Source organism: Tetranychus urticae, chromosome 2, assembly GCF_039701765.1.
Source record: "Tetranychus urticae isolate SD_2017Ah chromosome 2, NJAU_TeUrti_SD_1.0, whole genome shotgun sequence".
Lineage (NCBI taxonomy): Eukaryota > Metazoa > Arthropoda > Arachnida > Trombidiformes > Tetranychidae > Tetranychus > Tetranychus urticae.
This window is the reverse complement of record NC_142959.1, coordinates 8,654,079-8,666,943: the sequence shown is the minus strand read 5'-3', so window position 1 is coordinate 8,666,943 and position 12,865 is coordinate 8,654,079. Positions and strand designations below refer to the sequence as shown.

General features: G+C 32.6%; 5 protein-coding genes across 5 annotated transcripts; 1 reads left to right on the top strand and 4 right to left on the bottom strand.

Annotated features, from left to right (window-relative positions):
- Window positions 1–47: 47 nt before the first annotated feature.
- LOC107367876 (uncharacterized) lies at window positions 48–1,740 on the bottom strand. Its single transcript, XM_015935630.3, has 3 exons — window positions 933–1,740; window positions 753–847; window positions 48–668 (listed from the first exon to the last, which is right to left on the bottom strand). The coding sequence occupies exons 1-3, from the start codon at window positions 976–978 to the stop codon at window positions 135–137; spliced, it is 675 nt and encodes a 224-aa protein (XP_015791116.1). The 5' UTR covers window positions 979–1,740; the 3' UTR covers window positions 48–134.
- A 1,449-nt stretch (window positions 1,741–3,189) lies between these two features.
- On the bottom strand, window positions 3,190–4,446 carry LOC112539473 (uncharacterized). The gene is made up of 3 exons (XM_089268090.1): window positions 4,295–4,446; window positions 4,129–4,229; window positions 3,190–4,050 (listed from the first exon to the last, which is right to left on the bottom strand). Exons 1-3 carry the CDS (start codon window positions 4,341–4,343, stop codon window positions 3,481–3,483), a joined length of 720 nt encoding a protein of 239 aa, XP_089124216.1. The 5' UTR covers window positions 4,344–4,446; the 3' UTR covers window positions 3,190–3,480.
- Window positions 4,447–5,551: 1,105 nt separating this feature from the next.
- LOC107371639 (uncharacterized) lies at window positions 5,552–9,414 on the bottom strand. The gene is made up of 5 exons (XM_015939813.3): window positions 8,688–9,414; window positions 8,522–8,622; window positions 7,286–8,447; window positions 7,119–7,219; window positions 5,552–7,049 (listed from the first exon to the last, which is right to left on the bottom strand). The coding sequence occupies exons 3-5, from the start codon at window positions 7,332–7,334 to the stop codon at window positions 6,516–6,518; spliced, it is 684 nt and encodes a 227-aa protein (XP_015795299.1). The 5' UTR covers window positions 7,335–8,447; window positions 8,522–8,622; window positions 8,688–9,414; the 3' UTR covers window positions 5,552–6,515.
- A 534-nt stretch (window positions 9,415–9,948) lies between these two features.
- On the top strand, window positions 9,949–10,986 carry LOC107367877 (methyltransferase-like 26). Its single transcript, XM_015935631.3, has one exon. The coding sequence runs from the start codon at window positions 10,107–10,109 to the stop codon at window positions 10,728–10,730; it is 624 nt and encodes a 207-aa protein (XP_015791117.1). The 5' UTR covers window positions 9,949–10,106; the 3' UTR covers window positions 10,731–10,986.
- Window positions 10,636–11,715, bottom strand: LOC107367879 (uncharacterized). The gene is made up of 4 exons (XM_015935633.3): window positions 11,418–11,715; window positions 11,154–11,333; window positions 10,991–11,095; window positions 10,636–10,929 (listed from the first exon to the last, which is right to left on the bottom strand). Exons 1-4 carry the CDS (start codon window positions 11,496–11,498, stop codon window positions 10,849–10,851), a joined length of 447 nt encoding a protein of 148 aa, XP_015791119.1. The 5' UTR covers window positions 11,499–11,715; the 3' UTR covers window positions 10,636–10,848.
- Between the last annotated feature and the right edge of the window lie 1,150 nt (window positions 11,716–12,865).

Here is a 12,865-nt window from a genome sequence, read left to right as displayed (position 1 = left end):
GTTTTTAAGAGAACAGTTTTCAATAATAAAAAATAAAGGTCTCAAACTCAAGGTTAATCAAACATTTATTGGTTTCAAACTCAAGATTCAAAGGATCTTATATCTTGCTGTTTAGTTTAGACTTCGCATAAAAGTTAACCACGAGTTCGTAAATAAGGATTGATAAATCCAATATACAAATAGTGCAGGTGACACCATGACGCGTCAATGAACGGTAGGATGTTGAAATCTCTCAAGATTTCGATTCGCAAAATAATTTCCATATTCGGGTGTATTTCTCTAGGTATCTCTGCAAACTTTGATTGTATTTTCATCCTCAACTCAGAGTTTGAAGCAATTGCTGCCTGTCTATTTATAAAAGCTCTATTTTTAGAGGTACAATAGTGTGTTGTACAATAATTATCATTAAACAGACCACGAATATACAAATATACCGTTACTTCAACAAAATTTCTAGAGAAAATTATTCTAATACATGCTGCGAAACAGTCACCATCATTCAATCTTCTCAAAAATACCGGCTCAGTGCGCTCTTCACAATCGTCATCGGACATTTCAGGGTTGAATTTCCTACATTCATAATTTTCAACTACAATACAATCATCTACTCCTAAATACATGTAAGCCCCGTTGATGTAGCGTGTAGGAATACCAATTATCGTCGAAAGCTATTCAAGATAAAATTAAAGGTTTGAATGGTAAGTTAAATCTAAAGTAAAGTGGAAACCAAATATGAGACAAAGTGAACTTACCTGGTCAAAAACTTGTTTTCTCTTGCTTTCACCACTCGACCAATCTATTACTAGATCATGATATCCCTCGTTTGCAACCTTAACCTTTATGGTAACTAAATATTTCATCAAAACAATTAACACAATTGCATTATCACGGTTCATTAAACTCATAAACTGATCATTAAACATTAGACTCACCTTTATCTGAAATATCATCTTCAATATCTCTCATTGGATGATCCATTGAAAAAAAGCTTGAATAAAATGGTTTTCAAAGAGTCAATGTGAAAAGACTTGACAAAAAAATGAACTTGAAGCAAAGAAGAACACAAAAGACTCACAAAGAAATGTTGATCACAACTGAAACTTGAATTCAAAACTTTGCCCTAAAAGACAAAAACCGGAACCAGAAACAAGTGTCCAGTTTAAACTAGCTCAGTGGAAACAAAAGAAGTCGAACCAATATTTAGTTGAAAAGATTTCATTTAAAAAGTCTTGTTGGTCTTGTGATTGAAGACTTGAATGGAAAATTTTCAAATACTCCAAAGAATTGGCAATTTTGTGATTTGTTTCATGATTTAAATTTATACTTTACTTTAAAAACCAAATCTAAAATGATTACAATGATTACTTCAATCTGCTTTTTCATTAATAAGAGATTGGAATTTGGGCGAACATGATAAGCACCATGTTTCGTTTCCCGGAGCCAAGAGTAATCGTCCATTTTCACATGAAGATAAAATATCAATAAAAGTTAACCTCGAGTTCGTGAATAGGGAGGTTTCCATCGTAAATTATTGTCTGAGCTACACCGCTTTACCCAAAAGAACATCTTGTGTCCAACTCTCTCAAGAAACTCATTCTTTGCGAATAATTTTCCAAGTGTGGATCAGCGTCTACAATAGTGATAATTCTGCATGCCTTGCTCGTAATATCATTCTTAACTCAGTGTTTGTAACAACTGATACTTTTCTATCGATAAAATTTCTCGTATTTGAATAATGACAATAGTTCTCACGAGGGATACGTCTCAGGTGTCTCAATAATTTCGGGTCGAGACCATATACATTCGATAGAGCACAAAAAATTATGCATAGGGTTATCGTCTCCCGTTTCGGAAACTTTCGCATCACGAGTAAATTGAGGTCGAAAGACCAATTTTCACGAAAACATGCAAGTTCTTGAAATTTTTTACTTTATTTTTATTACATTTATTAAGGTTTTCGGACCTGAAAAAATGATTGGAAATAATTAAAACTCTGTAAAATGTCATTTTCACCACATTTTGTACATATTACACTTTTTCCTTTCACCACCAACACTTTTTGACTATTGATGTAGCTAAAAGTGGTTAAAATGACATTTTACAGAGTTTTAATTACTTCCAATCATTTTTTCAGGTCCGAAAACCTTAATAAATGTAATAAAAATAGGGTAAAAAATTTCAAGAACTTGCATGTTTTCGTGAAAATTGGTCTTTCGACCTCAATTTACTCGTGATGCGAAAGTTTCCGAAACGGGAGACGATAACCCTATGCATAATTTTTTGTGCTCTATCGAATGTATATGGTCTCGACCCGAAATTATTGAGACACCTGAGACGTATCCCTCGTCAGTACAACTCACTATCAAGGCTATACAACAATATGGTTAGATCGAAACAGCCATCCGGCCCCAAATCCAATTCAGTACACAAGACAAAGCGATCACCATCATTAGACCTTCCCAAAGCGTTCTTTCTGGTGAAGAAATATGACATTATATCAAAATGCTCAAAGAACCGGGGATCGAATGATTTATGTTCAATATTTTGTAAATCAAAATGATTATTAGGCGCATAACCTAAGACAGTCAGCCAGATTAATTCGACTGGCATTCCGATTATCGTCGAAAGCTGTCAAGATAAAATTGAATGTGAAGTAAAGTTTAAATGAAACATGAGAAAATGGCTTACCTGGTTAATAACTTGTTGATCTTTGTATGAAAACTTTCATCCGACCAATATTTTATTTCATATCTTGAATGAAATATCTTTTATAAAATCTAATGGAAAATGTTATTGTATCAATACGTTGATTAAGTGAATCAAGTAGAGCAAGTGAATCACAATTAAACAGATCTAAAATGATTTCAAAGGCGGTGATAAAGCCGCTTTCCCAAGCATAACGCCAGCAAGAACGTCAATCATAAACTCGACTACGGTTTAGATCAGTTTAAGAAGTACAAAATTGCCCTGAAACTGAATAGGCATCACATAAGATTATACTCAGTGCTGCTCATCGACGGAATACGAATGGTTTCAATGCTTCCAAAGGCTGTTGGGCCATAATTTTGCCAAAATTAGGAATCTCGTTTTGGAAGGACGCTTAGGTAATAAGTGACCAAGGAGATGAGATTAACGACTACATTTTTATTGAAAATCGGAAAAGAAAGAAAGATCGTACAAAGAATGATCGTACAAAGGGAACAAAAAGTATTCAAAATGTGTAAAAAGTCAGTGCATAAACGTCATTACTTACATTTTAATATTAAACGTTGAATTATAACTGAATTGTCAAAATTTTATTTTAATCCTTCAAGATAGTATTGGTACAAAATTACAAGATTTATTGGTGTAGTTTTTGGTAAATTATTTTATGTTCAATTGAAATCAGAGATCAAATTCAGATCAATTCGAGATTAAATACCATTCCGGCCAATCAAATCATCTTTTATCTTGCCCTTTAGTTTAGACACCGCATAAAAGTTAACCACGAGTTCTTGAATAGGAAGATATATACCGATGATGATGTCTTGAGCAACACTGCTGCATCAAAAAATACATCTCGGTGTCCAACTCTCTCAAGATTCTCCTTCTTTGCGAATAATTTTCTTCGTATGAATTAGCGTCTACAATAGGAGGTAATTCTGCATACTTTACTCGTAATATCATGTGTAACTCAGTGTTTGTAGCAACTGATATTCTTCTATCGATAAAAGTTTTCTTATTTGAATAATGACAATAGCTCTCAGTACAATTGTTTTCATTGTAAAACTCACTATCAAGGCTATACAAATATATGCATAGATCGAAACAACAGCCATCCGGCCACAAATCAGTACGCAAGACAAAACGATCACCATCATTCAATCTTCCCAAACAGTTCTTTCTGGTGAAGAAACACGACATTGCATTAGGCTCATCCTCACCAGGTCCGTATATCCAAGGATCAGATGATTTATGTTCAATATTTCGCAAATCAAACCAATTATTAGGCGCATAAATTAAGATAGTCATCCTGATTAATTGAACTGGAATCCCGATTATCGACGAAAGCTGTTCGGAATAAAATTGAATGTCAAGTTTAATCTCAAAATCAGCAAAATCGAAATGAAACATGAGAAAATGGCTCACCTGGTTAATAACTTGTTGATCTTTGTATGGAAAACTTTCATCGGACCAATCTATTACGATATCATGATATCCCTCATCTTCAACCTTAACCTTTATGGTAACTAAATAATTTATCGAAAAGTTATCATCACTGTATTATAATGATTCATTAAATAAATAGACTCACCTTTATCTGAGATATCATCTTTTTCAATATTTTTTTGTGAATTATCCATTGGCAAGAATAAAAATTATTTTCTGTGAAAGAAATGGTTTTGTAGCATTAACTGTGAAAAGACTTGACTGGCAAAAATGAACTTACTTAAAGAACTTGTTACAGCAAAGAAGAAAGCAAAAGATTGACAAAGAAATGTTGTTCACAACGGAAACTTGTATTCAAAACTTCACGCTAAAAAACAAAAACCGGAACCAGAAACAAGTGTCCAGTTTAAACTAGTTCAGTGAAAACAAAAGTAGTCGAACCAATATTTAGTCGAAAAAATTTCATTTCAAGAGTCTTGTTTTTTAGGCAGTTCGGTGTCGCTATTCAGATGAAAAACTAAGTCTTATATTTTATTTTTTACCTTGAATGAAATAGCTATTATACAATTGAATGGAAAAAGTTTATTGTATCAATAGGTAAGTCGAGTAGAGTAATTAAACAGATCTAAAATGATTTCAAAGGCGATGATAAAGCGCTTTTCCCAAGCATAACTCCAGCAAGAACGTCAATCATAAACTCGACCACGGTTTTGATCAGTTTAAGAAGTAATGATCCCCAGTTGAGTTGACCCATAGCTGTAAGTATCCTTTCACCAATTTTAGGCGATGAAACTGATTCTCTGATAAAATAGCGATTATTTGTTGTCGACAATCATCATTGAAAAATACATAAGAAAAAATGATCTGCAAATTTATCTGAAAATAGGCAACTTTTGACATCCTCCTTTGGCTAAAATAAAACTGTTAATAGGAAAGAAATGAATCGTTTGAGAACGAAATCATTTTGGAAATTATTTAAGTTCTGATTTTATTGTAGAGTCCTTCAAAGATCTAAACTAACCAATGAAAACGACATTTATTGGACATTATAATGCTATACCTATGGTGCAGTTGAATTGTTTGAATCCATTTTGCATGTTTTGTTTTTTGGAAGGATTGATTTTTCAGATTGAGATAATCCTCCATTCATTATTATGGTTGTGAGGAGTTTCATTAAATCATTAAATGGCAGCCGACTGAGTATGATGCTGATTCACTGAAGTCAATTGAAGCCTAGCGCGAATCTTTTGAACAAGCCAAAACTAGAGTCAAACCAGCGCGATCGGTCGACTTGAATCGACTCTTATCAAAATGACCGTACAAAGGGAACAAAAAGTATTTATAATGTGTAAAAAGTCAGTGCATAAACGTCATTACTTACATTTTAATATTAAACGTTGAATTATAACTAAATTGTCAAAATTTTATTTTAGTCTTTCAAAATAGTATTGGTTTAAAATTACAAGATTGATTGGTGTAGCTGTTGATAAATTATTGTACGATCAATGGAAATTCGAGTTCAAATTCAGATCAATTCGAGATTAAATACCAATCCGGCCAACTCGCTCTAAAGTAATTACAGCTCCAGAAACGGAATTTTGATAATTTAATTCTTCCAGATACAGTGATTGGAAGAAAGCATCCAAGAATTGAAAACCTACCAAGGAAAGTGCAACTCCAACAAGGAATCCAGATCCAACTGCATTGGCCATCGATGCAACAACATTTTCATTCTGAATAGTATTAGTTTTAGTCTCAGTATAATTGAAAGAGCAAACAGCTAATGTGGTTATGATGGTGGCCAGAAAAATCGTCATACAGAGTCCAAAAATTGTGAAGCAAAAGAAACCCCTGAGCATTGATCTTGTCCCTTTGTAAATTGCATGGAGATGAAATCCTTTGAGCAACAGGGCAACACTAAAACCATAAGTAATTCTGAATGTTGAACACGAAATGAGCAGAAACATAAGAAAAGTAATGGTTTGTAAGTAAAGTACGATACATCGACTGGCAGACCATGGATTGTACAACATTTTGATTTGTTAATCACGAGAACAGTTTTTAATAATAAAAAGTATAAGTAAGAGTACAAAATTAGAATAACTTTTGCTCATAAAGTAACCAAAATAAAGACTGCGATTGATTTGGTCTTTAAATGGTCAAAAGATATTATTGAATAGATTAGATATGTCAAGAGCATTTGCCATTGATGGACATTTCATTTCAAGTGTCATTCATTGCAAGTGATATGAAAACTCTTAAAGAAACTCATTCAAACTCAAGGTTAATCAAACATTTATTGGTTTCAAACTCAAGATTTCAAATCATCTTATATCTTGATGTTAAGTTTAGACATCACGTAAAAGTTAACCACGAGTTCGTGAATATTGCGGATTGATATAATCAATATATTCCTGTGCTCTGCCATAGGTTAGGCGACACCATGGTCCGTAAATAAACGGCTTGATGTCGAAGTCTCTCAAAATTTTCCCTTTTCGCAAATAAATTTCAATCCCTTCTATGTCCATAGGTATCTCTTCATACTTTAATCGTATTTTCATAACTAACTCGGAGTTTGTAGCAATTGCTACTTGTCTATTTATAAAAGCTCTAGTATTTGAATAATGACAATAGTTACCTGTACAATCATTATCATTAACCAACAAACGGCTTTCCAAACATATACACAAATCAAACTCAAATCTGCAAAAAATCAGTTCAGTTGTTATAGCGAAACAATCAAAATCATCATTCAAAATTCCTAAACAGTTCTCCTTAGTGAATTCATTCTGGTTTCTTTCATCGAGATCTTTATCAAATATTTCAACCAAATTATTGTGTGTGAAATTGATGTAGGCAGCACCGATGTAGTGGGATGGAATACCGATTATCGTTGAAAGCTATTCAAGATAAAATTGAATGTTTAATCTAAATTAAATTTAAGACAAATATGAGCCAAAATGACTTACCTGGTCAATAACTCGTTTCCCTTTGTATTTACCACTTCTATCTGACCAATCTATTACTAGATCATGATATCCCTCATCTGCAAGCTTAACCTTTATGGTAACTAAATAATTTATTGAAACAATTAGCATCACTGTATTATCATAGTGCATTAAATAAATAGACTCACCTTTATCTGAAATATCCACATCTTCAGCATTTCTCATTGAATGATCCATTGAAGAAAAAAAGTTTGAATAAAACAGTTTATAAAGATCAAATCTGAGAAGACTTGGATGGCGAAAAAGGAACTTACAACTTGTTAGCGAAAAGAACACAAAAGACTCACAAAGAAATGTTGATCACAACTGAAACTTGAATTCAAAACTTTGCCCTAAAAGACAAAAACCGGAACCAGAAACAACCTGTGTCCAGTTTAAACTAGCTTAGTGGGAACAAAAAAAGTCGAACCAATATTTAGTTGAAAAGATTTCATTTCAAAAGTCTTGGTGGTCTTGTGATTGAAGATCTTAATGGAAAAGCTTCGAATACTCCAAAGAATTGGCAATTATGTGATGTGTTTCATGATATAAATTTATATTATACTTTAAATAATCTATTATAGAATGATTACAATGATTACTTCAATCTGCTTGTTTATTAATGAGAGATTGGAATTGTGGCGAGCATGTCATTGATGATTAGCACCATGTTTCGTTTCCTGGAGCCAGCATTTTCACATGAAGATAAAATATCAGTAAAAGTTAACCTCGAGTTCGTGAATAGGGGGACTCATGTCGGTCATGGTATCTCGAGCTACTAATACACTGCTGCCCCCAAAAGAACGCCTTGATGTCCAACTCTCTCAAGATTCTTATTCTTCGTGAACGATTTTCCAAGGCTGAATCAACGTCTACAATAGGAGGCATTTCTGCATACCTTGCTCGTAATATATTGTGTAACTCAGTGTTTGTAGCAACTGATACTTTTCTATCGATAAAATTTCTCGTATTTGAATAATGACAATAGTACTGAGTACAATTGTTTTCATTGTAAAACTCACAGTCAAGGCTATACAAATATATGTCTAGACTGAAACAGACATCCACCCACAAAGTCAAATCAGTACGCAAGACAAAGCGATCACCATCATTCAACCTTCCTAAACAGTTCTCTTTGGTGAAGTTACACGGCATTAAATCAGGCGCATTCTCATCAGGCTCATCATGCTCATAAAACCGGGGATCGAATGATTTATGTTCAATATTATGTAAATCAAAATGATTATTAGGCGCATAAACTAACCCAGTCAGCCTGATTAATTCGACTGGCATTCCGATTATCGACGAAAGCTATTTAAAAACAAAATTGAATGTCTAGTTTAATCTAAAGCAAAATTGAAATGAAACATGAGAAAATGGCTTACCTGTTTAATAACTTGCTGATCTTTGTATGGAGAACTGCCATCCGACCAATCTATTACTATATCATGATATCCCTCATCTTCAACCTTAACCTTTATGGTAACTGAATAATTTATCGAAAAGTTATCATCACTGTATTATCATGATTCATTAAATAAATAGACTCACCTTTATCTGAGCTATCATCTTTTTCAATATTTTTCAGTGAATTATCCATTGGCAAGAATAAAATTATTTTCTGTGAAAGAAATGGTTTTGTAGCATTCACTGTGAAAAGACTTGACTGGCAAAAATGAACTTACTTAAAGAACTTGTTACAGCAAAGAAGAAAGCAAAAGATTGACAAAGAAATGTTGTTCACAACTGAAACTTGTATTCAAAACTTCACGCTAAAAAACAAAAACCGGAACCAGAAACAACCTGTGTCCAGTTTAAACTAGCTCAGTGGGAACAAAAGAAGTCGAACCAATATTTAGTTGAAAAGATTTCATTTCAAAAGTCTTATTTTAGGCAGTTCGGTGGCAATATTCAGTCGAAAAATAAGTCTTCATATCTTGAATGAAATATCTTTTGCACAATTGTATGGAAAATGTTATGTTTTAACGTTATTACAACATTATTTTTGTTATTTAAACACATCTAAAATGATTTCAAAGGCGGTGATAAAGCGCTTTTCCCAAGCATAACTCCAGCAAGAACGTCAATCATAAACTCGACTACGGTTTTGATCAGTTTAAGAAGTAATGATCCCCAGTTGAGTTTATCAATAACAGTTAGTATCCTTTCACCAATTTTATGAAACTTTTGAAACTTTTTAACTCGGATCAAAACATGATTTATTGATCAGCAATCACCATTAAAAGACACATAAGAAAAAATGATCTGCAAAGCGATCTTAAACAGGCAACTTTTGAAATCCTCCTTTGACTGAAACAAAACTAGGAAAGAAATGAATCGTTCATAACCGAAATCATTTTGGAAATTGTTTAAGTTCTGATTTTATTGTTGAGTCCTTCAAAGGTCTAAACTAACCAATGAAAATGACATTTATTGGACATTATATTGCTATACCTATGGTGCAGTTGATTTATTGAAATCCATTTCGCATGTTTTGCTTTTTGGAAAGGATTGATTTTTCAAAACATCCAGCAGATGCATGAAGATTGAGATAATCCTTCATTCATTATTATGATTGTGAAAATGTCAACCAGCTTCCTGTGATCATACTCTTCCAGTCACAATGATAAAACATTATTATTAAATCATTATCGTTTACAATTAAAACCTCAAGTATCAGCCATAAATACAACCATTAGATGGCTTCGAGAGAATTGACAAATTAAATTTAATGTTTTCAAATCTTAGCGCTTTAAATTTTGTAATCACTAAGTAACCGGTTGCTTGCAACCAGGGGAGAGACTAACCATGGTTACTGGTTATATAATCGTTTTAATTTTTATCATCAATATTGATATTATCAGCCATTTTTAGTAAATGATGGCAATCCTATATATTTAATTGAATTCGTTAGTTGATTAGTGTTGAGTTCTACCGATAAAAATTGGCCTGTCTTTTGTAATTGTCAGAATGCTGAATGCTCCTGCAGCAGAGCGTAATAAGAACGCTATTTTATCCATTTTAAGAAAAGTTCTTTCCCCTGACAAACAGTTAAGTGCCTTAGAAGTCGCTTCTGGATCTGGACAGCACGTTACTTGGTTTGCTCAAAACTTTCCAAATATTACATGGCAGCCGACTGAGTATGATGCTGATTCACTGAAGTCAATTGATGCCTACCGCGAATCTTGTGAACAAGCCAAAACTAGAGTCAAACCAGCGCAATTAGTCGATATAACCCAACCTATCGAATGTTGGCCACAACAAGTAGCTCAGCAACGTTATGATTTCATTTTGAATATCAATATGATCCATATATCTCCTTATACATGTACCATTGGTCTATTTCGTGCTGGAGCTGAGCTATTGAAAAACGATGGTTTAATAATTTTGTATGGACCGTTTGCTGTGGATGGTGTTCTTAGTCCTGAGAGTAATGTTGCTTTTGATCGAAGTTTAAGATCTAGGGATCCAGATTGGGGTGTTCGAGATACTCGAGATGTTATTCAAACTGGAAAACAATTTAATTTCAAATTCATGCAAACATTTGAAATGCCTGCTAACAACAAAATTTTAATCTTCCAAAAGTCATCATAACGTTATCAAGGCAATAGAAATTTATTATACATTCAATGAACTTGTGAATGTATGAAATATTCATAAATAAACTCCAGTTCTGGATTAAAAAGTGGCCAACGCAAATGCTCTTATAACTTCAAGCTGATTCATAGGAATGAGTGGAGTAAGAAAAGAAGCAATGAGCAGCATGTAACAGAGATGAAACAAAACCAAATATCTGTAAGAAAATTTAAGGATCAGTAACATTAATAAAATAACCTAAAGGTGCCAAGTATTACCGCTGCAATTTTATATGCTGTTAGTGATGTATCAGACAAAAATGAGACGGACCAGAGAGCACTGATGACGAACAAGAGGGAAGCAATTCCATGAAAAACATGATCCTAGATGAAAATAAAGTTTAATTCAATTGGTGTTTTCAAGAGGCTAATTAGAACATACCAGATGTGATGTTGATAAAAGAGCAACTGTAGTGCTTGAAAACAAACAGCATAATAACATTACATTAAGTGTATAAAAATGGATCCAATTAACTACATAAAGAAACATCACTGCATCGGAATAACATCTAATTTCACTATGTTTTGTCGACATCAGTATGATTGATAACATCGAAAGTACCTGTTGTAAGAGTAAAAATACATCAAGACATTATCAACACGTAAAGACATTTTCCAGCGAAATTGAAATCGAATCTCAACTTACAATTATTGAACATTTGAGTATACCGAATTTGCTTTTCAAATAATCAGTATTAATGACCAACAGGGAAAAATCTGGTAACATTTTCAATACCGGCTGATTACCTTAAATATTTACGATATGGTTTTAGATGGCTCTAATGCAAAATAGATTCACAAAGAATAAATAATTGATTCGGAAATAAAACCAAACTTAACTCTGATGGAAATACAATAAGTAACGTTTATTGTTTATAAATTAAACACATTTACCATTAATACATGATCGAAATTCATCACAATAAATAATCGGGTTACTGTAAGAAAAATTAGATTTGATTCAAATTCAATGGGAGTTTTTTCTTTCTTTTGTGATCTTATCAAATTTAATTGTGAATCATTACTAATGAATCATTACAATTATCCCAGATGTATAATAATTAATCAGAATCAAAATTAAGTCAACTCTAAGTCAATTTTTTGATTTATTAATAATTTCCTACCAATGTCCAGGATTCAAGAAGACACCTTCGACTGTCTGTAATCCATTGACAATGACGAGAACAGAAAATGTTTGTAAATAATTCCAGGCCTCTTCGTATTCACAGAAATATCTTTCAATAAAATTATCGCTAAAAATGAATTTACCACCCAACTCATCTTTGATTGTAACCTAATCTAGTTATTTAAATGAATCGATTCAATAATTTCACCTTTGCTTCAATCTTTTCGTCCCCTTTAAAGATTCAGGCCATTCACAGTCTAAAGAGTAGATAATAATAGATATTTATCTAATTAGAAAAATATTGCTAATTTCAATGTAATTTTATTGCTTCTTCAGGTTAATTGATTTTAGTTTAAACAGTAAATATTATCTGACCTGACTTGGCGTTTACTTTGAACAAAAAAAAATACAACAAAACTAGCAAACAGCAAAAGAATAGTTAATTAAAAGTTGAAAACCATCATTAATCTAATCTCTATTACTTCTTACGGCAAGAATACTCAGTGTCTAATGTTGCTCGCACAATGTAAGTAGAGTTAATTAATTTAAACGATAATGATTTGAGAAGCCAAGTATTTTGAATAAGAACACAAAAATCACCATTTAAGGTCACCAGTAGATTCCATGTCTAACTGAGAACTGGAAATCTCTAATTTAGGTTGCAGCCTTTTAGATTAATTTGACAATGGCTAAATTAGTAGGTTAAAAGGATAATAAAAAAAGAGAAAACAAAACCAAATTAATATTAATAGTAAGAAGAAGAAGAAGAAAAATGAAATTAGAATCATTAAAAGTTCATTTGAATCCATTCAAGTAATTCAGTCATCATTCACATCAAATTGATTATTGCAGGAATCAAGTTCAGCAAACAATCCAAGCTAAAGACACAATACAGATGTTCATGAACTTGAAGTATTGTCATGAACATTAATGATGAGACAACATCCATAGAGTGTGGAAGAGCAGCA

What these genes read in the sequence shown, in the direction of transcription:
- LOC112539473 (XM_089268090.1), bottom strand. Translation starts at nt 4,343, where the DNA reads ATGGATAATTCACAAAAAAATATTGAAAAAGATGATATCTCAGATAAA. An exon ending in AGATGATATCTCAGATAAAG is followed by an intron (nt 4,230 to 4,294) that starts GTGAGTCTATTT and finishes TAAATTATTTAG; the next exon opens with TTACCATAAAGGTTAAGGTT. An exon ending in ATCAACAAGTTATTAACCAG is followed by an intron (nt 4,051 to 4,128) that starts GTGAGCCATTTT and finishes TATTCCGAACAG; the next exon opens with CTTTCGTCGATAATCGGGAT.
- LOC107371639 (XM_015939813.3), bottom strand. Translation starts at nt 7,334, where the DNA reads ATGGATCATTCAATGAGAAATGCTGAAGATGTGGATATTTCAGATAAA. An exon ending in TGTGGATATTTCAGATAAAG is followed by an intron (nt 7,220 to 7,285) that starts GTGAGTCTATTT and finishes TAAATTATTTAG; the next exon opens with TTACCATAAAGGTTAAGCTT. An exon ending in GGAAACGAGTTATTGACCAG is followed by an intron (nt 7,050 to 7,118) that starts GTAAGTCATTTT and finishes TATCTTGAATAG; the next exon opens with CTTTCAACGATAATCGGTAT.
- LOC107367876 (XM_015935630.3), bottom strand. Translation starts at nt 978, where the DNA reads ATGGATCATCCAATGAGAGATATTGAAGATGATATTTCAGATAAAG. An exon ending in AGATGATATTTCAGATAAAG is followed by an intron (nt 848 to 932) that starts GTGAGTCTAATG and finishes TGAAATATTTAG; the next exon opens with TTACCATAAAGGTTAAGGTT. An exon ending in GAAAACAAGTTTTTGACCAG is followed by an intron (nt 669 to 752) that starts GTAAGTTCACTT and finishes TATCTTGAATAG; the next exon opens with CTTTCGACGATAATTGGTAT.
- LOC107367879 (XM_015935633.3), bottom strand. Translation starts at nt 11,498, where the DNA reads ATGTTACCAGATTTTTCCCTGTTGGTCATTAATACTGATTATTTGAAA. An exon ending in TACTCAAATGTTCAATAATT is followed by an intron (nt 11,334 to 11,417) that starts GTAAGTTGAGAT and finishes CTCTTACAACAG; the next exon opens with GTACTTTCGATGTTATCAAT. An exon ending in CAGCATATAAAATTGCAGCG is followed by an intron (nt 10,930 to 10,990) that starts GTAATACTTGGC and finishes ATTTTCTTACAG; the next exon opens with ATATTTGGTTTTGTTTCATC.
- LOC107367877 (XM_015935631.3), top strand. Translation starts at nt 10,107, where the DNA reads ATGCTGAATGCTCCTGCAGCAGAGCGTAATAAGAACGCTATTTTATCC.